General features: G+C 46.9%; 2 protein-coding genes across 5 annotated transcripts in view; one reads left to right on the plus strand and one right to left on the minus strand.

Annotated features, from left to right (window-relative positions):
- Positions 1–7,699, plus strand: part of LOC135907253 (mitochondrial outer membrane protein SLC25A46-like) — a 47,942-nt gene extending 40,243 nt beyond the window's left edge. Inside the window, exon 11 of one of the 3 annotated variants that reach the window (XR_010565947.2) lies at positions 6,833–6,970. Coding sequence is in view for 1 of the 3 variants with exons in the window: in XM_065438947.2 (XP_065295019.1) it covers positions 6,833–7,070 (238 nt within the window). In the remaining 2 variants the exon portion in view is untranslated. Of the gene's footprint in view, positions 1–6,832 lie in introns of all 3 variants that reach the window. The other 2 variants (XM_065438948.2, XM_065438947.2) reach the window with 2 other exon arrangements.
- Rlb1 overlaps positions 7,502–24,446 on the minus strand; it is a 36,306-nt gene continuing 19,361 nt past the window's right edge. For both annotated transcript variants that reach the window (XM_065438950.2, XM_065438949.2), the window contains 3 exons: positions 21,927–22,013; positions 9,145–9,425; positions 7,502–7,611 (listed from right to left, as the gene is read on the minus strand). In XM_065438950.2, the coding sequence (XP_065295022.2) occupies positions 7,529–7,611; positions 9,145–9,425; positions 21,927–22,013 (451 nt within the window). In that variant the 3' untranslated portion in view covers positions 7,502–7,528. The remainder of the gene's footprint in view (positions 7,612–9,144; positions 9,426–21,926; positions 22,014–24,446) is intronic.

Genomic DNA, 24,446 nt, shown 5'->3' on the forward strand with positions numbered 1-24,446 from the left:
TTCTCCAGGGTCCAGGATCCCGAGGGTTGTCAAACGAGGCTCGACCCCAGTACCCTGCAGCTTCTTTCAGCGTTCCTCATGGCCAGCGAATTGAGTTCACCGGCCATTCAGAACAACCGGGGCGAGGACGAGCTGTTAGATATGGAGCTGTTTCCTGCGATTACTTCGAGTTCCCCAGACCACATCGGATCGCAGCACAGCTAATTGAGGAATGCCGAAGCAGGAAAGCACATTCCAGAGGAGCGGCCGAGCAAACAAGTTTAAGGCAACAAGTTCACGTGCCAACAAGTTCGTGCGCCGCCGGGATTAGCAGGTGGGCCTCCGACAATGGAGCATGAGCAGCCCTCCCCTTCTCCTCGTTAGAAGTGCATTGCCAGTCTGCGAGGCAAGACCGCAGAAAGCCGCCAGGTGTGACACCGCGACACGGGCGGCTACCATTGGCTTACTAAGTGGTGTCATCGGAGCGGACTCTCCCATTGGTCAAACATGACGTGACTTACAGTGCGCGAGGGGTTTATAAGAAGCCTTCCAGAGAGACCTGAGCATTCTGGGATATGCCCTGATTCCCTGATTCACCTCTCTCGAACTTCTTGCCGCGGGCCGCAGCGTCCGAGTTGCTGCTGGCCCGTAATGTCTGTACAAATGTTACTTGTCGCTCACCTCCTTGTATATAATGTAGAATAAATCCTCCCAAGTTTGTGGTTTTCATCCCGAAGTCCGTCCCCCAACCCCTACACTGCATTTCTTCTGCGCTTTCCGCACACGCAGAGCCATCTTGCGGCAAACACAGAAGACCCCCTCCTCTCCATGTACGGCGCTGCTCCGACAGGAGGTGCGCCACGCGCGCATTGGGACCGGTGCCAGGCGCGTCGCACCCCGACTCCCTCTCCCCTGACGACGCTTCGCCGTGCTCCCACACGGCTTGCAGAATCAAGCGCCGTTCCTTTCTTTAGATTACTATCTATCTCTCTGCCCGTGCCGATCACGACGTTTCGCTGGCGTGCATCATTTCCCCCTCCGTGATACCGAGTTCTTTGGTTCGCTCCGCTTGCTCAGGCGCACGTTTCGTTGCTGCGCCGAACGCTGCGTTGCTCGACCATATGGCTCGACGCTCACCGCGTCCGATGCGGGGCGCCTCGTAAGTGATGGCTGCCCTGTAGCCCATTGTCTTACACCCCTTGGTGGGTCGACGGGAACGCTGTCGCGTTCCACTCTTGAAGGCGAAGCTTAAGCGTCCTCCAATTTTTTTCATCCATTTTCATTGCCATTAATTTATTGTTTCTTTATTTTCATTTATTAAGCACAAGTAATCTCCCCTATGTTGTCCTTGGTGTCAGTGTTTGTTGGCTTCTTATGATATGACTAATAAAAAAAAAAATTCGGGCCCCTCAGTTAATCCCCTTCCTTCTCATTTATAACATAACAAGGGTCTCTAATTTGGCAACATTGATGCCTTCAGGTGGCATGTGTGGGTTTATCGACCAGTCGCCTTCACTCGAAAAGATCACGTTCTCATGACGCCTGCGGCAGAAAGGACTTTCCATGTCCGCCGCCAAGGTCTGCAAGTGGTGGTGCTGGCTAACACTCCCAGGGTTCTACTAGGAAACATAAATACCCAACAAAGTGGATGGGGAAACGGCGCCGCAGTAGCTCAATTGGTAGAGCATTGTAACAAGCTATAAGCGAGTTCCGTACGTACATGCATAACCTCAGCAACAACCATGACTGCCAATCGCGGAGGCCCTGTGTTGCACCATTATTTTCCCTCTTGCCAGCTACGTCTCCAAGCTGCAGCGACAGGTGGCACTGCAGTAGACTGGCGTGCTCCAGCACCTCCGGCAGTCATCGCAAAAAGAGGCACGCTTTTGCCGCCTGGTGACACACTACCCTATTCCAGTACACCATATTGTATGTCTCCTACCTCTGATGTTCCTGTAGAAGACACTCGTCCCGCTCACTTGCCATCACCTCAGTGCCTCTGTACGCGTTGCCCCAGGCACACTGGTATTCATCGCCAACCATTTATAGACCTTCCTGGATGGAAAACTATACTGTGCAGCTTCTGGATGTGGCCACACTTAATTATTTTCATCATGTGAAAATACTCCATTGACGCTCCCAACTAACCAGAACTTACTTGATGTTCACGTCGACAGTGTCCCTTCGACAGCGTTGACTGATACTGGAGCCCTGCGGCGCGATCGGAGATAGTTGTTTGAAATGCATATTCAGTTTGTGTTCAGTTTTGCCTCACGCTATTGGCCTACGCCAATCGCATGAAGCAAAACCAAACAGAAACTGAACGCGCGTTTCGAAAAACGATCGCGCCCCAGGTGTTCATAATGAGTGCTAACGTTCGTCGTTGACTGAAGAAGGTTCTCATGCCTGGTACTACATGAGCCGCAAGCTTCGCCGATGGCAGCACTGTTGCCGTCACTGGAATGTGTACTGCCTGTATAAGGATCGCCGGTTGCCATGTTCCAGTTCTTTTTACAGTGTTGACCAATTGCCCCTATGACCTTACCCTCAGACTAAACGTTTTACTGCGCATTCTGCTCTGATTGACTGTTCTGCTGGTTCCTCTTGCCTCGAACTTCCTCTTCTCCCACATGTTCGTGATGAACTCCCGAACAATTTGAGTACGACCACGTTCGTCCATCTGCTGCCTAAAGCTTTGACTTCCATCAATTTGTGATCATCTTTCCCTGTGCATGAAGGTAATTATGTTGTCACGCCTGTTCCCTATGTACTTTTGATGCGCAACGTCAGCGTGCCCCACTCCGTCGTAACAGTTGCCGATAACCAGACAAGCCGCCCCTTCATCAACTTTGGCCTGACAAAGCAAGTTCTGCCCCAAGAAATATTGTTGCCATGCTGTGCGCTATAGCAGATAACCATGTCAAAACTTCATCAGTAGACATCTGCTCCGATTATTTAGCAAGTCCGCAGGATGCAATTTGCCTCGATGCGACATTTAGTCCCATGATTGCTGCAGCCCTGTTGCCTGAACAAGCAGCAGCTCTATGCCGCCTTTTGGTTTCCTACTGCGACATCTTCGACCTTAATGATCGACAATTGGATCAGACTTGTAAAGCATCACATAAATACTGGTGATGCTAGTCCCATTCATCACTGACCATATTGAGTTTCTACATCAGAGCGCAAGATTATTCAAGGTGAAGTGAACGAGATGCTTGCAAAAAGGCATTGCTGAACCCGCGTCGAGCCCTTGGGCATCGCCTGTTATGCTTGTTAAAAAGGAAGAAGGCACATGACGTTTTTGCATAGATTATAGTCACCTTCGTCCTGCAGTGGACATAGAACGAGCTGATGATGACGATAGTAATCTAAATTAGGTTACCAAAAAGGACGTCTACCCCTTGCTGCGCATTGACACCCTCGATTGTCTCTATGGTGCCAACTACTTTACATCAGTTTCGTTATTGGCAGATTTTGTGAACGAAGAGGGCCAAGAGAAGACTGCATTCGTCACCCCCTGATGGCTTATATCAATTCAAAGTTATGCCGTTCGGCCTATGCAACGTTGCAGCAACACTTGAATGTACAATGGACTCTTTGCTTCAAAGGTTCAAATGGTCAACATACCTTTCCTACCTAAACAATGTTCTCTTATTTTCCCCTACATTTGAGACACACCCAGAGTGCTTATTAGCTATTCTTCAAGTCTTCCGCAAGGCTGGGCTCCAATTGGATTCACAGAAGTGCCACATCGGTTCCCAGCAGATTATACAGTGCTGAGCCACCTTATCAAAGCTTCCGGTATTCAACCAGATCTGGAGAAGGTTTGTGCTCTCACATCTTTTCCTGTACCTCAGTGTCAAAGTTGTCTGAAGTTTTGTAGGACTATGCTCCTACTTCCGACGATTCGTGAAAGATTCCGCAGCCATTGCCGGACCACTTACTGATCTTCTGAAGAAAGATGCGCTGTTTACGTGGGGTCCAGCTCAAGCTGCCACTTTTGCTCACCTCACCACCATTCTCATCACGCCACCTATACTGGCCCACTTTGACCTGTCCTCTTCTGTAGCTACAAAAATTCATACTGATGCCTGTGGTACCAGTGCTTGTGTTACACATTATCACGATACACGATATCATTACTCCGGGTTATTAATTATAACCACCTCACCTGAGTTTCTTTAACACGGGTGGTTTTGCATTTTGCCCCCATTGAAATGCAGCCGCCGTGGCAGGGATTCCATTCCCCAACCTCGGGCTTAGCAATGCAACACCAAAGCCACTACGCCACCACGGCGGGTACGTTTCCCCTCCTCTATGATATGGCTGTGAAGCTGTTGTTGCAGTCTTGTATGACATATGCATGAGCATTAGAGATGGGTCACTCGGGAGTGAGTGGAATCTTTGAGCCGCTCTTTTTAAAGAGCGAGTGAGCCATTATTCAGTAAAACTGACGGTTGGTTTTATTGGAGAGAGGAAGGCGGTTGTCTCATTCAGTGGGCTGTGCTGAACCGTTCTGTCAGAGCCAGGTCTTCTGTTGGGTGCGACTTTCGCGCCATTTATTAGCGGTGCGAGAAAGCAACAGCCCTCCCACCTTTCCTTGCGAGAGTCGCAACCACTCCCTTGCCTTCATCTTACAGGTGGGTCACTCAGGAACGGGCTGGATTTTTGAGCCACTCCTTTTAAAGAACGAGTGAGCCATGGTTCAATAAAAGTGAGCAGCGTTTCTTTTGGAGAGAGGAAGCCGGTTCACTCTCGTTCAGCGAGCCATGCTGAACTGTTCCATTAGAGCTGGGTCTTCTGTTGGGTGCGACTTCCGCAGCTTCTATTAGCGGTGCAAGAAAGACACTGCTTTCTTGTTCTTCCTTGCAAGAGTTGTAACCACCCCCTTGCTTTTGGCTGTCTTTTAGCTGCTCTTTTTGAAGAATGAGTGAGCTGTAGTTCAATAAAAGTGAGCGGCAGTTCTTTTGGAGAGAGGAAGCCGGGTCTTCTTCTGGGTTTTGTGGTTTCGTTTTCTTGCCGATGAGTGGTCGCCAGCATGGGCAGATTTGGGCTACTTGTACTTGCTTGCTGTATTTGGTGTGTGCAGCAGTCCCTTTGGTTTTGTGTGCCTCCTATATTGTGGCACCCGATGCAACCGAAAGCAGAAGTTTTGGCAAAGGATGGCGCCTTTCGTTACCTGCTGCTGTTCGAATGATGTCTGAAGACTCTCGACAATTGCACATCGTGCGCTGGTACAACAACAACGCAAAGACGGAAGTTTTCTATGTCTTTTAAAACAGGTAAACGTACAGTTTACGTCCTGCTCTTCATTTGTCCTAATTAGTGTAGTCATGAAAATTTCGCCCATGTCATCCACTTCTGTGCATTTTCTGAGCCTGTATCATTAGCATGTCAATAAAACGAAGCCAGTGATCTGTTGTGTTGTAATATGACTTCTTTTTTCTTTTTGGTCCTGGCGCATGATGGCATAATCGCAAGTATCGTACGTGCACTCAAAAAAAAAAAAACTCTATAGGTTGTGGCAGGAAAGGGGGCGGAGGCGCCACACAGCATAACACAGGTTAGATTTAAGTGAACTGGTGAGCCGTTCGGAGCCGCTCATTGAAGTGGGCCATTTTGCCCATTTCTAGCATGCGTGCTTTTTCCAGGCTTGCATATTTGAAAAGCAAATACAATAACGGGTTAAATGAGGCTGCAGATATACAACTCTGGTTAAGCGTGACTGCGCCACGCATTGACAAGCTGTCCAGATTGAATTGATGCGGCACTTTTCTTTGCCCATTCTTTGCCACGCAGCAATAAAAGACACCTGTTTCAGCTTGTGCTCTGTTAATTTATACCTCCCCCTCCCACTACAAGGGGTCCCCCATCACTTCCGCTGGCACACAAGGGGTCCCCGACACATCCATGGCCGAGAACCACTGCCGTAGTGCTTGTGCCTGGGTCCTCTATGAAGTGCAGCACTCCCTTGTTGCTGAGTCTTCATGAAAGCGCTCCCAGTAGGGCTTCTGAAAAGCTGAAAAAAATCTAACAATTTCTTGCCACCAACATTTGAAGTGGCCCTCACTAGAAGCACCAGTTCAATTCATCAGCCAGCATCTGGTGTAGCGATGAGGAAACAACTATGTATTGAGTGCTAGGGTTTGCCTGTCTGCACATGTGTATCTACAAGGCTGCTGCGTGACATGACTGCAGGCATTCCACTGTAGTTTCTGCCAAGTTTGATTGCTCAAAGCCGCGCTGCCTGTTATAGCTCGTCCCATCAATAAGCTAACCAGTTAGATGTAATTTGTTGCTGAAAAAAGTAGTTTAATTATGGTAATTGAGTTACTGAGTAAAAAGTGTGTGAACAATTACATGTAGTTTGTTACTTATGAGTCTTCTGTATCAAAACACTGTGTCAGTCTGCTGCTGCTGCTTGTGTGTTGCGTGTGAAGGTGAACCTTTGGTAATGCAGTGCACATGTGCCCCACGATAGGCATGTGCTCGACGAAAACTTCTAAAATGTGCCTTGTCAGTATTCTTGCCCGTCAATGTCTACCCATGGCAGGTAGTCTTGTGACATATTTGCTGAAAAGTTTACACACTTCGTAGTTGGCAGAATGATAAACAGTTTGCTGGAGAAGTTCATTTTACGACATGCCTGGTTGTAGCATGTGTAGCTCTTTGCTTGGAACGTCTTTAACATTGCCAGTGTAAAGGTGATTTTCGACACCCAGCCACTTTGCAGCGGCTGTCAAGCATATTTTTAGCCCTTTGAGGAGTGACATAAATATAAGTTCACTGGAAGAGTTTGTGTTCCCAGACAGTGACATAGCTCCTTAAAGAACCTGCTCACTGCCTCTTGCAGGCTCTACTTACAGGGAACTCGAACAATTGTTGACAACCTGGACACGGGTTGTTCAGTGACGGCCATTATCTCCCAGTATCAAGGGCCTGTGGACTGCTTCCGGTGCATAGTAGCCGAGGAAGGTGCGGCAGGCCTCTACAAAGGGTTCGGGGCTCTGCAGCTGCAATACATGCTCCAGGGAGCCCTGCTCAAGCTGACACAAATGCTGTGCCAGGAGTTCTGCCCACACGTCCTCTAATGTCATCATGTGGCTTTTCCTGCACAGCCATCTTTGTTTTCAAGCACTTGTGGCTAGATGGAGCGGCATTGCCCTTGACAGCTAAATTCATCCGTGCCAGTGTACCACCTTGCTTTCCTTGCCTAGACAGGCATGCACAAGTAATATGGGAGTCGTGCCGTTGTGCACAAAACTAGCACCGCTTCGAAATTACATGACAACAAGCGCATCAGCCTGGATTTACCCTCCCATGCACAGATTGCTAGAAAAATTTTCACTTTTCAGCTTATACAATTGGGCTAACAGATGTATAGCTGCATCTTGAAAATGAAGTGTAATAGAGTTTTAAAAAAAAAGCTGTTCTGCAATGGACAAATAGTATGCATGTAAAACGGAGCTTTACGAACACAACTGCACGGTACCAACAGCTAGGAAGTGGTGAAGTCTGGGCATTACTTTCGATGAATTTTATTATTAACTCAGCTGAAGGTGATTTTTTTCCCTTGAAATGGTACCACTGCCTTCTGGGCTTGTCTCTTGGCTGCCCATGAAGGATGCAGGTCTGGTGGCACACATGGAAAGGAAAGCAAGGAGGGAGTTATACAATAATGAACTATGAAAACAATAATAAATGCTGCTGTAGGAAACAATGACTGTTCTTTTGTGGCTCAACCTATGAATCATTCATACTGGCAACTAACAGTGCATAAAAAAGGGACACACAAAGCACTGGTTCCTTCAAAGTGGTTTTTCTTTGTCAGAGGGCACATACATATAACTCACTAAAAATACAACATTTTATTTATTTCATATACCTCAGAGGCTCCAGAAGGAGTATTGCATGAGGAGGGCGGTACAGGTAACGATCTACATCAGGGTTTAAGTTTTCTAGCTTTAGGGAACTTCTCCCTCTTCACCAATGTGCTTATAGTAAGTACATAGGCTTGCCATGAGTGTCGCAATAAATTAACTGAATGGCTACACAGCGTATCACGTAAAAATCTAGAATAAAAAGTGTGCAAATTACTGGATCATTTCAACAGGGTAATCGGTATGTGTGCCTATGTGCCACATACTTCAACCAGCCTCAAGATGCCTATTATGCATTTCGGCTTCCATTACGCTATACTTGTAGTTGGAAAGTGCCTTCAGTTAACTTCTCGTGGGGTTGAAGCTTGCATGGTTTAAAGGTAACCATATTTTTATATTGTTAGCCTATCATGTGCCTTAAATATATTTAAATAAAATTTCACCAAGAAGTCTTAATATGGTAGCCATGTGAGCGAGATAATAGCCAAAGTAGCATTGCATGAGCATGTAATTTGCTGTGTTTTCTTTTAATCTCAAAGGCCATCGCTCTTGACTGGGCAGGAAATATAAACTTCCGTTAATTTCACTATGCTTTACTGCATAACACATCTGTATTGTGGCGAAGCTGACTTTAGCATTAGATTTCTTTTTTGTTTAGAAACTCATTTCATTTCCACTTGCCCTGCATGTTTGTTGCAATGTGCCATTTATGCGCCCAATATAATGATTCATGAAAAACAAGAGTCAACCAGGCAGACTCCACTAAATTCGGAAGTGGCCCTCAGCTTGCAAAGCTTCAGATTTGATTCCCGCTTGTGTTACAAACCATCCTTGTAAGCACAAATTAAAAACTCAGCACGGACACCGTGGGCATGAAAGTAGCACAGTGGCGAATCTTGCACACTGCTACCACGCGGGTCCCTCACAAGATGTACCAAATGTGGATGTGGCATGCATTGGCTTCATTAAATCGATAATAAAATGCAAAATTTCTTGTTGGCAATAAATGGGAGAAAAATGGGTTTCCACATTTTCTGGTTCTGCTCACGGATCCCTAAAATGAATTTGGAGAAACAGTTCGAGAGCCCCAGATCTACATCATGCACATAAAGGCCTTTTCATGGGTCTGAGTGCTTGCATATCGCTCATCAAGTGTATCCCTCAAATCAGCTGAGATAATGTCCCTTGTTTTGTGTGCTGTTATTTGCTGATCATGAATACTCGACTAGCATGAATTTCTGCTCTAAATACGAGAAGCAGCCATGACCACTGGCCATGCACTCACCCAATTCCTTTAAACTGTCACTGGGACGTTTGCCAGTTGACACAGGGGCTTTTCTGAAGGCCTGTGGCTGCCCACTGTTCCCATCAGCAGGGCTGAATGCTGTGCTATGCTGGTGTTTGCCAGTAGGAGGTGACGTTTTGCCAAAGTTGTTCTTCCAAGGAGGCAGCCCTTGCTTCGTGCTAGGGCTGAAGGGCGACTTCAGTGCGTGCTCATCTTTTCCGTCATCATCACGGCCAGTCTTTTCGGCTGGCCAGAAGAATGGGTCGCCAGCTGCAAACTTCCTGCATGCGAAACAACAGCAAAACGGTCGCAGAGGGAGTTTCTCACACATTTGAAAGAAGTTTTATACAGCAGAATGGCAATAAGATAACTTGAATAGCGCAAAAAAACATGAGGACAAGAGAAGACAATGAAGACACAGTGCTACTAACAACTGAATTTTTGTTGCACATGGATGCCACATATATACAATCGTACAACTGGAAGAAAAAAGTCACTGTCGCACATAGATTTCTTTCCGGTGAAATCATTCACCACAGGCCGCTACCACGATAAGAACATGATTTCTTTTTTTTGAGAGTGACAAGGATGGGCAGTATACACAGTTATCCTTTCTGATCATTTTGAATGTCTCGATCTCCCTAGTGACTTGATTGGGGTTCCTAGATATCGTTTGTGATTTGTCAAACAAGGGTTTACAGCCACAATGCGAGCAGTGTGTGGCTAGATGACTAGTCTTTATCCGATTGTTGACATTGTGTCTGTCAGCATTTGCAAGGAGTAGTCAGCTATGTTTAGGCGCAAAAATTGGTTTTCGAAGCTTCTGTGTACCAGGTGATCACACGATTTTGATTTTAGAAGAACGTTTTTAAAACAAAGATTAATGATGCGCTGCTTAACTAGTTCAGAATGCGCTGACGAGAATGGTAAAATGACTTTCTTCCCTTGGGGCTCATAGCACCAACACACATGACTCTTTAAAAAAAAACAAGTGCAAGATCTGGATATGGAACTATTAGCAGGCTCTTCACACAACAAAAGAGGTTGGAGGCACTCGCGAAAAATTGAACCAACAGCAGACATGGCAGAAGCCAAGCATTCATTGTCACATTGTAAAAATACTAGATAATCATTGACATAACTAAAGACTTTTGCAACCATTGATCCTTTCAGACTAGTGCACAGAATCCTATCGCAATGAGCAAGGAATAGGTCGCTTAACAGAGGCGTGAGGCAGGATCCAATGCATACGCTGTAGGGGTTGGAGGACGGGACTTCGGGATGAAAGCCAAACTTGGGAGGGATTTTATTCTACATTCTATACAGGGAGGTGAGCGTCAGGTAACAGACGTACTGTCATTACGGGCCGGCAGCAACTCGGACGCTGCGGCCCGCGGCAAAACGTTCGAGAGAGGTGAATCAGGGAATCAGGGCATGTCCCAGAATGCTCAGGTCTCTCTGGAAGGCTTCTTATAAACCCTTCGAGCACTGTAAGTCACGTCATGTTTCACCAATGGGAGAGTCCGCTCCGATGACGCCACTTTCAGCCAATGGTAGCCGCCCGTGTCGCGGTGTCACACCTGGCGGCTTTCTGCGGTCTTGCCTTGCAGACTGGCAATGCACTTCTAACGAGGAGAAGGGGAGGGCTGCTCATGCTCCATTGTCGGATGCCCACCTGCTAATCCCGGCGGCGCACGAACTTGTTGGCACGTGAACTTGTTGCCTTAAACTTGTTTGCTCGGCCGCTCCTCTGGAATGCGCTTTCCTGCTTCTGCATTCCTCAATTAGCTGTGCTGCAATCCGATGTGGTCTGAGGAACTCGAAGTAATCGCAGGAAACAGCTCCATATCTAACAGCTCGTCCTCGCCCCGGTTGTTCTGAATGGCCGGTGAACTCAATTCGCTGGCCATGAGGAACGCTGAAAGAAGCTGCAGGGTACTGGGGTCGAGCCTCGTTTGACAACCCTCGGGATCCTGGGCCCTGGAGAACATACGTCAAACAAACCAAACGCAGCGCTGCACCACGCGTAAGCGCAGGCTCTTCACCCCTGACTCGCCAGGCTATTACTGAGTCAAAATGAACCCTGATCTTTTATTTCCCCAATTTTGACAAAACAGTTCCAACCACCCTTCCAAACAGCTATCCATTTCTCCTCGATTGCCCACAAGACCAGACTATTATTGTTGTTGCAAAACAAAAGGGTCGTTGACGATGCAAACAACAAATGAAAACAGCCGACCATAACTTAAGTGGCCTAACTACACGAACAGCATGTTTCCAATCTATCGCAGTGGCGTACTTATCGCACGTATTGGTGCCACTGAACAATCTGGTCAACCTCACAAGTACGTAATCACAAGCGCACTAGCCTTGTGGTCACTAAACAAAATGCGTACTTGCGTTGTAGGCAAACTTTTCATTTACGCTTACTCACGTTTCTTCCCTGAAAGTCCTACAGGACACGTGACGTAAATGAACATTTACACTTGCGGGACTTAAACACTCCGCAGAATCCTTAAAATAATGCGTCTTTTAATAACTCGTTCCAGGCACGCTCACTAAAGAAGTCAGAATACGGCTGCCCTCAACACACACTAGCAACCCAGTCATAAAGTCTGCTTCCCTCCGTCCACACAGGACACGCGCTAATGGAACTAAGAACGCTTCTCAGTGCAAATCATGCACTCACTGAAAGTATACGCGCTTAACCTTAGAAAATTCAACACTTAAAAAGAAAGGAGGTTAAATAACACACGCGCTTTACCATAGGCCTTTCGACGATAACCTTGACCTTCAGGTTACTCACACACACAAAAAAGAAAGCCTATTTACTCATTAATGAGCATCTCGCGAGACTACAGGTTTACTTAAAACGCATCTTTCAAATCTCGGAGCTTCTCAAACGAAAACACAAACAAAGCTCATACGTTTACATATTGAAAGAAATCTCAGTCTCAAATCGCGAAAACTTTCCGATGCTCAAAAATAAAAACAACACACTTCATTTCTACGGAAGGGCTCTTGGCCTCCCGTTTCAAACGTTTTTGACTGACTCATACTTTGAGTCGAACCCGGGGTGGGCGTGGTCTGAAAGCTACTCTGGCTGCCGGGGAACAACAAAAGGACTGACTAACTATCAGCTCCCCCAAGACGTTACGCTCTCCTGCCAATTTGCGTCCTCGCGCCCCGCTTTCAACACAAACTCGATTGACCGCGTCGCTACTCCCCACCTGGTCTCGTCCTGCCACCTTGCGTTTCTTCGAACTGCACGCTGAGCTGTGAAAAGAACTACGGAACGACGAGGAGCTTAACTGCCTCGTGCCCTTTGTCCGCGTCCGTGCAGAACATTCTTCGCGGTCCCCTTTTGACCTGTGGCTCGCTCGTTTTGGATGCGTCAACATCGTCAGTGACGACCGCACCTTTCTTCTCCTCGCGCCCTGCCCATTTGGGTTTCTCGCCATCTTTGGCGGCGCTACATTAATTACCGTCTTTCGGTCTTTACCGCGCTTCTTTTTACGGCGCTTTCTCTTTGCACACGCTTTCATGTCGCCTCGTGCCTCGTGCTGGCCGGTACACATTTCGTCAGCCCGGATCGGTCTCTTACCCGCACAGTCTGAGTGATTTACATTTAAATCTACTCTCACTTTGCCTCGACTGGCGGACAGCCCAACCGACTCTGGAACAATGCAGCAGGCTTTACTCGAGTTAGACAACTCGCACTCTTGCGAACTGCCCTCTACTACATTGCCCAGCTCACGCTGTGCATCGGCACACAGCCCGTCGGTATCGATCGCTGTCTCACGCGCACAGTCCGAATGATTAACAACTGAATCATCCCTATCTAGGCCATCTAGACTGGCGGAGAGCCGCACCGATCCCTGAACAATGCAGTTGTTCTCTCGTGGACTACGGAGCTCGCCATCCCGAGAACTACTCTCAACTGCATCGTCCAGCTCGCACTTCATTTCTGCACGCACATCTGGCTCTACATGTGTGCTCGCTTCTGTCTGGTCAGCAGTACCCTTTTCTTCGCTAGCAACCTCGCTAACATTACCAGCGACGCACACACGCGGTGACTGTGCCAAATGGTTCGCAGCTGGCCTAGCTGTCTCTACAGTCATCTGTTGGCACAGCACCTCGTCGCTCTCCTTGCGGCCTTTAACGGCCTCTGTTGCCACTAAGGCATCGTTAGCAGCTAGCCTTTTCCCTTCACTTATTAATCGGCAGTCAATCTCACAGGCACTACTCTTTTCGTCGGCTTCTGGCGAAAATCTAGACACTTCCTCATTCTTTCGCTCTGTACTACCTACAGAATTCTCAGACAGCCGTTGTCTCTGTGCCAATAACTGATCACAATGCTGTATCTCCTTGATCAGTGCTGCCTTTTCTCTCTGATACTTCTGCTCACGCTCAAGCTTACGTTCCTGATACTCGCGTTCGCGTTCATTCTCACGTCCGTGACGCTCACACCTAAGAGTAAGTTCTTGAAGCTCATGCTTCCGTTCATTCTCGCGTTCTTCACGCTGACGCTCACTCCTAAGTTCACGACGCTCCCGCAAACGTACACGACGCACACGCTCCCGTGGCTCCTGTATCACCTCCCAAGCAAGCTCAATGCTTTTGTCATCATTGCCACTATCATTAATCGCCTTTATGATAGCTGGCGTTTCCATCCGTTCGTCCGCCTCAACTCCCAAATCGTCGCACACCAACAACAAGTCTAACCTCGTCAACCTTCTAAGATCCATGGCAGCTGCCCCGACAGGTGGTTAAAACTGTTTTCCTTAATTAATTTGTGCAAACACACAATGCAACAAATTCCCGATTCCCAGAACTATCAAAATTGAACACACAACCTTTGAGTCTGGCGAATCATAAGGAAAAAAACCACGCGCTCACTTACGGTTGCAGCACCCTGCCATCCGGTTCACTTGTCCGCTGTTCCCGGTTCCTCCGGACACCCTGGGTCGAAGGTTCGCTCCTTCTTCGCTACTCCCAGTTTCTTCGGACCTCTTTCGACGAAGGCTCTCTCTTCTTCGTTCTTCCCGGTTCCTTATGATCTTTCTCGACGAAGGTTGATCCGTAGCGCTGCCACCAGCTGATGCATTCGGAGGCGATCCCACCGCTGCCACCAGATGTAGGGGTTGGAGGACGGGACTTCGGGATGAAAGCCAAACTTGGGAGGGATTTTATTCTACATTCTATACAGGGAGGTGAGCGTCAGGTAACAGACGTACTGTCATTACGGGCCAGCAGCAACTCGGACGCTGCGGCCCGCGGCAAAACGTTCGAGAGAGGTGAATCAGGGAATCAGGGCATGTCCCAGAATGCTCAGGTCTCTCTGGAAGGCTTCTTATAAACCCTTCGAGCACTGTAAGTCACGTCATGTTTCACCAATGGGAGAGTCCGCTCCGATGACGCCACTTTCAGCCAATGGTAGCCGCCCGTGTCGCGGTGTCACACCTGGCGGCTTTCTGCGGTCTTGCCTTGCAGACTGGCAATGCACTTCTAACGAGGAGAAGGGGAGGGCTGCTCATGCTCCATTGTCGGATGCCCACCTGCTAATCCCGGCGGCGCACGAACTTGTTGGCACGTGAACTTGTTGCCTTAAACTTGTTTGCTCGGCCGCTCCTCTGGAATGCGCTTTCCTGCTTCTGCATTCCTCAATTAGCTGTGCTGCAATCCGATGTGGTCTGAGGAACTCGAAGTAATCGCAGGAAACAGCTCCATATCTAACAACGCCTTCTCTCTATCAAGAAACGTTGAGTCACTCCAAGCAGCGAACATCGAAGACAAGTAAAGCTTTACAAGTTCTAAAAGCTGGTTAGCGGTTAAACCGACTTCATTCTGGAAGCCCACTACGCTGTGGTTGTCAATGCCGCCTTCCACGCATTGAAGTAGCTCCTTTTGAGGTAATAAGTAAAACAAATCTTTAATGTCTAGAGAGAAGGCAGAAAAGCTCATGTGAGTGTTGTCTTTTAAAAATTCTATCACTTGCTCAGAGCTGCCGATTCTAAAAAGGTCGTTGACAGCTAAACTTTGAGCTTCACCTGTAAAAAGCAAGCTACCGATTCTTGCCAGCAGCCCTTTTCTGATACAACACGGAACGGACACTCATCTTCGTGCATTTTCACAGAAAAGAACATTTGCAATCACAGTCCCTTTGTCTTGTGTAATTAGATGCCTGCACTTTGTCGTAATCCATCAATTATGACACCAAGCACACTTTGGCATGTTTGTCACATGGCAAATTAGCATGGGTGTAGCACATGGCCTGGAGAAGAAAATCATCAATCATGAACCACAATTATTCTAAACAAAAGGCACTGAGGTCTATGCGAGCATATTGTACTGGTGTTGTACTGACCACAAAGTTACAATGGCAGTATATTTGTTAAAGGTGCCAATTATTTTGAGGTTTAAGCACATTAATTTCACAGGTCAATCAGCATATTGCTTATCTTTGTGTACTGCAGTTTTTAATGTGCCACAAACAATTTTGATACCCCTAGTTTGTACCTTAAAATGTTTGTTCCAGAAAGTTATTCAAGGATGCACTGTGAAAAGCTGTTCACATCTAGCTGCAACTGATAACTGCATTTTATGGGGGATCATTCTTTTAGTAATCCAAAGAAATGGAACTAGGAGTGAACAAAAGACTGCAACGCAAGTGCATGTCCTTCCTAGTTGCTGTGCACAATAAACATTCCATGCAGCATCAGCAGAGTGCAGCTAAGGCATCGGAACTAGAATGGTGCTATAGAACGACTTATGGATGATTGCATTTCTTCCATTGGCAGAAAATACTCATGGTCTTGAGTGCCATAGATGAGAGTCTGCGGTAAGTTTTTTCCTAACCCTTACTACCTACTCTATGTTCTTTCATGCCATTACCAACTATTGAACTTGAATGCCTGGCAAAGCTATGATGTTGTGTTGACATTAGTGCAACTCCGAATGAGTTAGAAAAGTAAAAAAAAAAGGAGACAGTAGGGCGTTACACTTCCATTTATCATATTGCGACGGGGATAAGACCAGCCAAACAAAAGAGAAAAGTATTTACGTCATATATACAGAAAGCCGAGATGGCAATGGCGGAACAACAACCACACAAGTGCTTCTTAGATGGTCATCTTCATCCCCTCGCTGGCACCTTCTACAATGTACGGAAGTGGCTTGTAACATATGACCCCTGCTGGTGGGCGCACCGTCTCGGTGCCTAGGGAAAGGAAGGGCTGTTGTCAGAGAAGTAGGGTTTCAAACGGGCGATGTGCATGATATCACTAGGTGGTATGGATGATGACAAGCTACCGTCCACTGGGGTGATCTAGTATGCGTCTTCACTGAGCTGGCGCAGAACATTATGGGGGCCAGAGTAGTGAGACAGAAGCTTCGAAGATGGACCCACATGGTGGGACGGCATCCAAGTAAGGACCAAAGAGCCTGGAGAGAAGTGAACAGGTCTGTTCTGGCTGTCATAGCAGGCCTTTTCGGATATATGCGAGGCAGAGAGACGATCCTATGTAATTTGGTGAGCTGTCCGAGACCAAGCAGTAGCATCGTGGGCATATTCTGTAGAAATGTAGGTATCCGATGGCAGGAGAGTCTCAAAGGGCAGCATTGGGTGGCGGCCAAGCAACAGGTAGAATGGAGGAAAGCCGGCAGTGTCATGGCGGGATGACTTCTATGCGAACGTCACAAGAGGCAAATTGCTGTCCCAATAATAATGATCTGTGAAAACCTATATAGAGAGCATCTTGATCAGCGTGTGATCAAGACACTCGGTAAGTCCATTTGTTTGCAGATGGTAGGCTGTGGTTAGCTTGCGACATATGGAACACGAACGAAGGATGTTGTCAATGACTTCAGAAAGAAATGAAACATTGCACTTGGTCAGCAGCTGTCATGGCACTTGATGGAGAATGACATTGTGAAGCAGAAAGTCTGCAACGTCAGTGGCACAGCTTGTCGGTAGTGCCCGGGTGATGGCATGTCGTATGGCGTTGTCAATTGCTACGGCAATCCACTTGTTTCTAGTAAAAGAAGTCGGAAATGGTCTAACCAGATCGAGTAGAATGGGACAGTTGAGATTTCGCTAGGCTGAAGTGGACCAGCGAGCAACAAGGACAGGCATTTGTGGCACTGGCAGGACTCGCAACCAGCAACGTACCGACATACAGAACAGTAAAGGTCTGGCCAGAAAAACCGCCGCCACACCCAGTCGTATGTACATGACATTCCGAGATGTCCAGCGGTTGGGGCATTGTGTAGTTGTTGGAGTTAGTACTGCGTCCGTAGAGAATACCATCACGGAGGGCAAACAACTGGAGAGATGGGGTCAAAGTGTTGAGAGCATAGATGATGGATTATGGAGCGCAAGTCTGCATCATTGAGCTGTGCCTTCTGGATATCGCTAAAGTCGAAGATGGCGAGGACACATGCGTTGGCATCATGGGCAGCAGAGTCTGGAGGATCTAAGGGATGACAGGAGAGGCAGTCGGCATCCTGGTGCATTCGGCCGGACTTGTAAATTACATCAAAAGTATACCCCTGAAGCTTCAATGCCCAGCAACCAAGTCGTCCAGTGGGGTCTTTAAGGGAGGAAAACCAGCATAGCGCATGGTGGTTTGTGATGACCGAAAACATGCGGTCAAACAAGCATGGTCGAAATTTTGTGACTGCCCAAACCAAAGCGAGGCATTCCCGCTCAGTTGTCGAAGACTTGCACTCTGAAGGGGAGAGGAGTTGACTGGCATAGGTGGTGTGGTCTTGTCTTTGTTGCTTCTGGGCAAGGACAGCGCGGATGCCGTGTATGCTGGCATTGATGCAAACTTCAGTGGCTGTGGATGGATTAAGATGGGCCAAGATGAGCAGTGGGGGGGGGTGATAAGTAAGCTAGTGAGTGTGCAAGAGACATCGGCTTGTTCAGGACTTCACAAAAATAGTACATCTTTCTTCAGGAGCTGCACTAAGGGACGGGCAATGTTGATTAAATTCTTAAAGCATTAAAAATGAGAACATAGGCTGACAAAGCTTCGGATGTCTTTGGCCGAACGTGGCACTGACCAATTTCTGACAACATGAGTTTTGTTGGGATCAGGCTGTATGCCATGGACACTGACAAGGTGGCCTAGCACAGTGATTTCACGACGGCCAAAACTGCATTTTGATGAGTTTAGCTGTAGGCCTGCTTGCCTGAAAGCATAAAGAACTACCGACAGGTGTGTAAGGTGGCTCTCAAATGTCGGCAAGAAAACTATGACATCATCTGGATAACAAAGGCATGCGGACCACTTGTAGCTCCATCATCCTTTCAAATGTTGCTGGGGCATTACACAAGCCTAATGGCATCACATTAATATTCAAAAAGTCCATCCGGTGTGACAATTCAGGTCTTTTTGTGGTCCAGGTCATCTACAGAAATCTGCCAGTATCCTGACCGTAGGTCAATGAAGGAGAAGTAGGTAGACTCGAGGAGACCATTGAGGGCGTCATCGATTCACGGCAGATGGTAGACATCCCTTCAAGTGACTGTTCAAGTGACGGTAATCTACGCAGAAGCACCAGCTGCAATCCTTCTTCTTTACTAAAACAACCAGTGATGCCCAGGGACTGCAGGTAGGTCCAATGACATCTTTAGCGAGCATTGTTTCAACCTTACACTGAATCACTTGCTGTTCAACATGGGACACATGGTAACAACATCTTCTGCAGGGGCTGGCATCTCCAGTATGGATATGGTGAGTGAGGGCAGATGTCTGGCCCAAAGGGTGGTCATCAAGTCAAAGATGTCGCGATAAGGCATCAACATGTGCCGATGTCGGCAGCCTATGCTGAAACGAGGTCGGGTGCGATCATCTTTGCAATATCATGATCGACTGTACGGTCTGAGGTGGGGAATGCAGTGGGGAGCGAAGTATCACCGGTAACTAATGCGGAAACGGCATACTCTTTGATAGAAGAGACGTTGGCCACAGACATGCCATTTAGAATAAGCTGCGTGCACCAGCTGAAGTTCAAGATGGGAAGGGATGCGCGGTTATTAGTAATGGTGAGAATGGTATGAGAACAGTGACAGTACTGGCCAATAAAGTCAACAATGGGAGTCAACATGTAATCACTATCGGGAATAGAAGGGAGAGACATTAGGTCCACATATGTAACGAATTGAGGTTCCAGGTGGATGTAATCCACAGAACACAAACCCGGTTGATGGGTGGTTGGAATGTCATAGTAGCAAGGTAAGTCAAGCTAAAGCAAGCCAGTTCCACAATCAAGGGTGGAGTGCGCAGATAGAAAGTCCGTGCATAGGATGAGTTGACGGGAGCAATGCTCGAGCACAGCAACTAATACAGTTGTACAGCAGCCGGCAATACTTATTGGTGCTGAGCACATACCAAGGATGGGAAATGTTCCGCCGTTAGTGACTTGGATGAGATGTAACGTGGGTAGCATGATGACCTTCGTAAGTTGCGACGAAACTTCAAATGCATCACTGAGATATGTGACCCCGTGTAAACAAGAGAAGCGACAAGTGTACCGTCCACTTTAACATCAATTAAGTTGCATCTAGTCGGCAATGTGGTCAGAGGATTTCGCAAGCAAGTCGTCAGTGCAGCTTTACTTCCGGGAGTTGCACCGTCTAGTTTTCCAGGGGTAGGAGTCCTATTCGAGATGGAGGGCGGCAAAATTGTGTGGAGCGAGATGATGGGTGATGAGATAACGGTGAACGGGACTGGGGACCACGCGGAGATGATGAACAATGGTATGACATGGTCGGAGTGTCATCACCATTAGCCTGAGGTGACTCACGGTAAGGCTGGAAGTGGTCAAGATCGGTCTCAGGGTGACGGTTAGAAGGATAGGGCACATGAGGCCAAAGCCACCAGTTATGGCAAAAGCAGGCGACATGACCAATCCGATGGCAATTAAAGCAAATGGGCTGGTTTTCAGCAGTCCTTCACTCGGCCAGATTATGGGGACGTAGCCTCTGGCCTCGGACATGTGAAATTGGGAAACGGTCAGTTCGGTGGGAGGGAGCGACAGCACACAGAGTCTAGGCCAACATTGGATAGCTCCTGATGAACGACTGCTTGGACAAGTAGAGCTGGTGGAGCTGGACTCACAAGCATGGGAGCATGGGAAGCAGGAGACATCGCCTCAAATTCGTGCCGTATGATCTTCGTTACATGTTCCATGGTTAGCGGCAGCTGTTGTGCAGATATGTCTTCGCAAGACGATGTTGCTGCCATGTGGGGAAGTCGAGTGAACTGATGAGCTTTTGACATTTTCAAAATGCTTGCTCTCCTGAATGATGGGATCGACCGTGTCACAATCCTTGCAGATTATCAGATTGAACGTAGCATTCGCTATCCCTTTTAAGACGTGCCCAACTTTTTCGAACTCTGCTGTACCATCATTCACTTTGTGGCAAAGGGCCAGCACATCCTGTATGTAAGACAGGTAGGATTCCATTTATGTTTGGGCACATGATGCTAGCTCCTTTGCCGCAATCTTTCAACCAAGAGACTTGCCAAACAGAGCATGCATCTTTTCGTTGCAGGTATCCCAGCTTCCGATTTCCTCTCTGTGATTCTGCAACCACACCCTTGCTGTCCCTTGACGATAAAATAGGATGTTGGCCAACATACCATTCATCCATATCAACCCATTGGTTGTTCTTACTTGCGCACTCGTAGATGAATCACTCTTCAATGTCGATGTCATCAGTCAAATGTGACTAGGTCTCTTGGTTGGGCTATGACAACCATTGATGTTGCCACTGTTGCAGTGGGAACCGTCTCTTCTGTCGTTGTGGGAAGAGCCAGGTGTCGGCCGCTGCGGAGCTCCATTGTATCGAGTTGATACCCCGCAACTCGACCAAAAACGTGACAGGGATAGGACTAGGCAAAACAACGGGGAAAATGTATTTATGTAATATATAACAGAAAGAAGCCGAGATGGCAGAACAACAATCACACGCGTGCTTCTTCGATCGTCATCTTCATCCCCTTGCTGGCACCTTCTTCAATCTACAAGAATAGCTTGCAGCAATGTGATGCCTCTAAAATAGTTTTATGCTCCGTGAACAGCAACAAGTCACAAAAACAAAAGGCACAGCTCATTTCAGACACAACGAACCAAGAAAAGCAATTCCTTGCTTGATAAAGGGAAGAGATGGAAGTATAGCACCCTACCTGTCGCCTGTTTTTTTTTTCAACTTTTTTTTTTGCACTCATTCTGAGTTTTGCTAATATCAGTGCAATGCCATGAAACACTACCACACCCACTACCTGTCCTGGCAAAGCACAACAGTTTTTGCTTCTGGACATACTTAACTATCGGCATGCAACCTTGCAACTTTGGCTCTTAGATTTGATCTGCTATAGGGGTACTTACAAACGCTTGTCATCTTTTAGCCACAACCAATCCTGCACCATTGCGCTGCATTTTCATGCCTTCATGGTGCTGAGGTCAACAACACAGAAAAATTTATTTTCTGGCTACTTCATACACACATGCACGCACACAATGTATGTATGTACACAATGTGCATGTGTACACACACAGTCACATTACTATATATATGACGAAAACTATCGAGTTTAATTTAGTGGAAGCAGACAGTTCCCGTCCGACACCTTCACTGAGAGTGCATCTTCGTCGTCGGCAGCTTCTGTAGAAGCAGCAAACCCACTACACAGCCAACTGTTATGCTCGTGACAATATATATAAATTGTTCACAGGATTGCAGGACTAAGAGTAATCAGTTTCAAACAAACCTGGGCGGCGATTCTTTGTTGGACACTTTCTCTGCTGCCATCTTAATGAAAAGCTTCTGCACTCTGTCAGGGCTCTGAACTGGAAGGCTGAAACACAAGGCAGACTGCATTTGTAGACTCACGTGCAGCGAACACTCTACTATGGATAGCTTACATGCCACATGACGGATACTACTCCGAATTGTTGCTATTATTAGATTCACCCAGGACTGTGCGAATATTTTAAACTTTCGAATAACAAATAAAACAGTCACTATATATAAATGCGAATATTTTTCAAATCGTTTTCAAATATTTTAGAACATCAACGAGGAGCCAAGCTTTACTGGCTGTACAGCAGTCATTTGCACTCTTTGAAAAGTCCTATCTATGCAAACAAACTGCTTGTTGTATTCTGATGCTCCATTTATGCTATAACAAACAATCCTTTTGCTAATGGTGTAAATATTTGATGCGAACACATAATTTTATTAACGCGATAGTGTTCAAGGCCCCCGTGTTGCAAAAAATCAGCTGAAGGCATCAGCGTCCAGTGTCCAGCGTCGGACACCATTTCGTCAAAAAGATTTTCGAACCACCCAAACCCAGGCTCTCCATGTGGCACAAGGAAGTTACTGAATTGAATTTCTCAAGCTAAAATATGTAGAAAAGTCGTAAAGTACAACTTACACACAACCTATAGACATGATAGTATTGGATTGTAATTTGAATATACGAGAAAACATACGTAGTTCTATCACGCGAAAACTCAAACTCCTTTTCCAGCATTTCTATCCTTCATAGACCGGCCACGGCATCTGCCATTTGCTTGTGCTGGCACGCAAATATTTTGGAGGCCACAAAGCGGTGCGCCCGTTTCCTTGAAACGCTTCCAGATGGTGCTCACCTCCGCTGCATTGCGGCCCACGCAAGAAGCTCCATATCTACCAGAAAGCCCACCTTCGTGTGCAGTGTTCACCGCGAGCGTTTCCCAGTAAACATTACGGTTACATACGCTGCAGTTGCCGGGAAGCCTGAGAAACAGTCAGGGATCTTTTAATGCTACCGCGTTCCACTCTTAAAGGCAAAGCTTAAAGGGACACTAAAGAGAAAAATGACTTCTTCTGCACCAGTAAATTACCTTTCTACAACACTAAAAACACCACTCCTAGCACAATAAGACGCTTGGTAAGCCAGAAAAAGTGCACGAACGAAAGACGGGTGGCGACGCCTCCTTGAATTCCCCGCAGCTGGTCGCTGTGAGGTCATAGATTTTGATGGCATCTTCTAGGGCCTACTTACTTATACAGCGGTACACATTGACTACATTGTGTTCTAAAGGAACCAAATATTAAACATAGCAAGTTTCCGGAACCTTTACTCAGTCAATATGGCCCAAATGCGAAAACATACTTTGGAATTCCTGACGTCATACTGACGTACCGGCGTTGGGGTTTCGGCGCGAAAATTAAATACTGATACTTTGACCTTCATTTTCTCATCTCATAATCAAACTACTATTTTGAAGTGACTGCCTGCAGGGTCCTCAAACAATGCTTTATTAGTCTAAACTGATTGTTTCGCTTTAGTGTCCCTTTAAGCATCCTCCAAATATTTAATAGTGAAGATGGGTGTTCCTTATTTGAAAACTCTCCGGCATTTGTTTGATTCGTTTCTGGCACTGTTTGATTCCTATTTAGTTTGGTCTCAAAGATTACCATTCGCACACCGCCATATACATCAATGCCAAGCTTGTGAGGTTGGAACATGGTCAACATGAACTTCTTTTGCAGAATCGTTCGACTGTTGGGCCAGTTAGTGCATCATGAGTTCAGCACTATGCATTGAATTTTATACTGACTGCTGTATAATGTAGGTCTTCATTATCATCATCACCACCACCATCAGCCCACTTTATGTCCACTGCTGGACGAAGGCCTCTCCCTGCAATCTCCAATACCCATGTCCTGTGCCAACCAATTCCAACTAGCGCTCGCAAATTTCCTAATTTCATAGCTCCACCTAGTCTTCTGCCGTCCTCGACTGCATTTCCCTTCTCTAGGTATCCATTCTGTAACCCTAATGGTCCAACGGTTATCTAACCAGTCCATTACATGACCTGCCCAGCTCCATTTTTTTCTCTTAATGTCAATTAGAATATATCATCTATACCCGTTTGCTCTCTGATCCAAACTGTTCTCTTCCTGTCTCTTGACGTTATGCCAAGCAATCTTTCTTCCATCGTTCTTTGCGCGATCCTTAACTTGTTCACAGGCTTCTTTGTCAGTCTCCAAGTCTGTCCCATATTTCAGCAGTGGTAAAATGCACTGATTGTACACCTTCCTTTTCAATGATAATGGTAAGCTTCCAGTCAGGAGCTGATAATGTCTGCCGTATGTGATCCAACGCATTTTTATTCTTCTATGAATTTCCTTCTCACGATCAGGGTTCCCTGTGGTTATTTGACCTAGGTAAACATACTCTTCACAGACTCTAGAGGCTGACTGGCGATCCTGAACGCTTGTTCATTTGCCTGGCTAT

Source organism: Dermacentor albipictus, chromosome 1, assembly GCF_038994185.2.
Source record: "Dermacentor albipictus isolate Rhodes 1998 colony chromosome 1, USDA_Dalb.pri_finalv2, whole genome shotgun sequence".
In the NCBI taxonomy this organism is placed as follows: Eukaryota; Metazoa; Arthropoda; class Arachnida; order Ixodida; family Ixodidae; genus Dermacentor; species Dermacentor albipictus.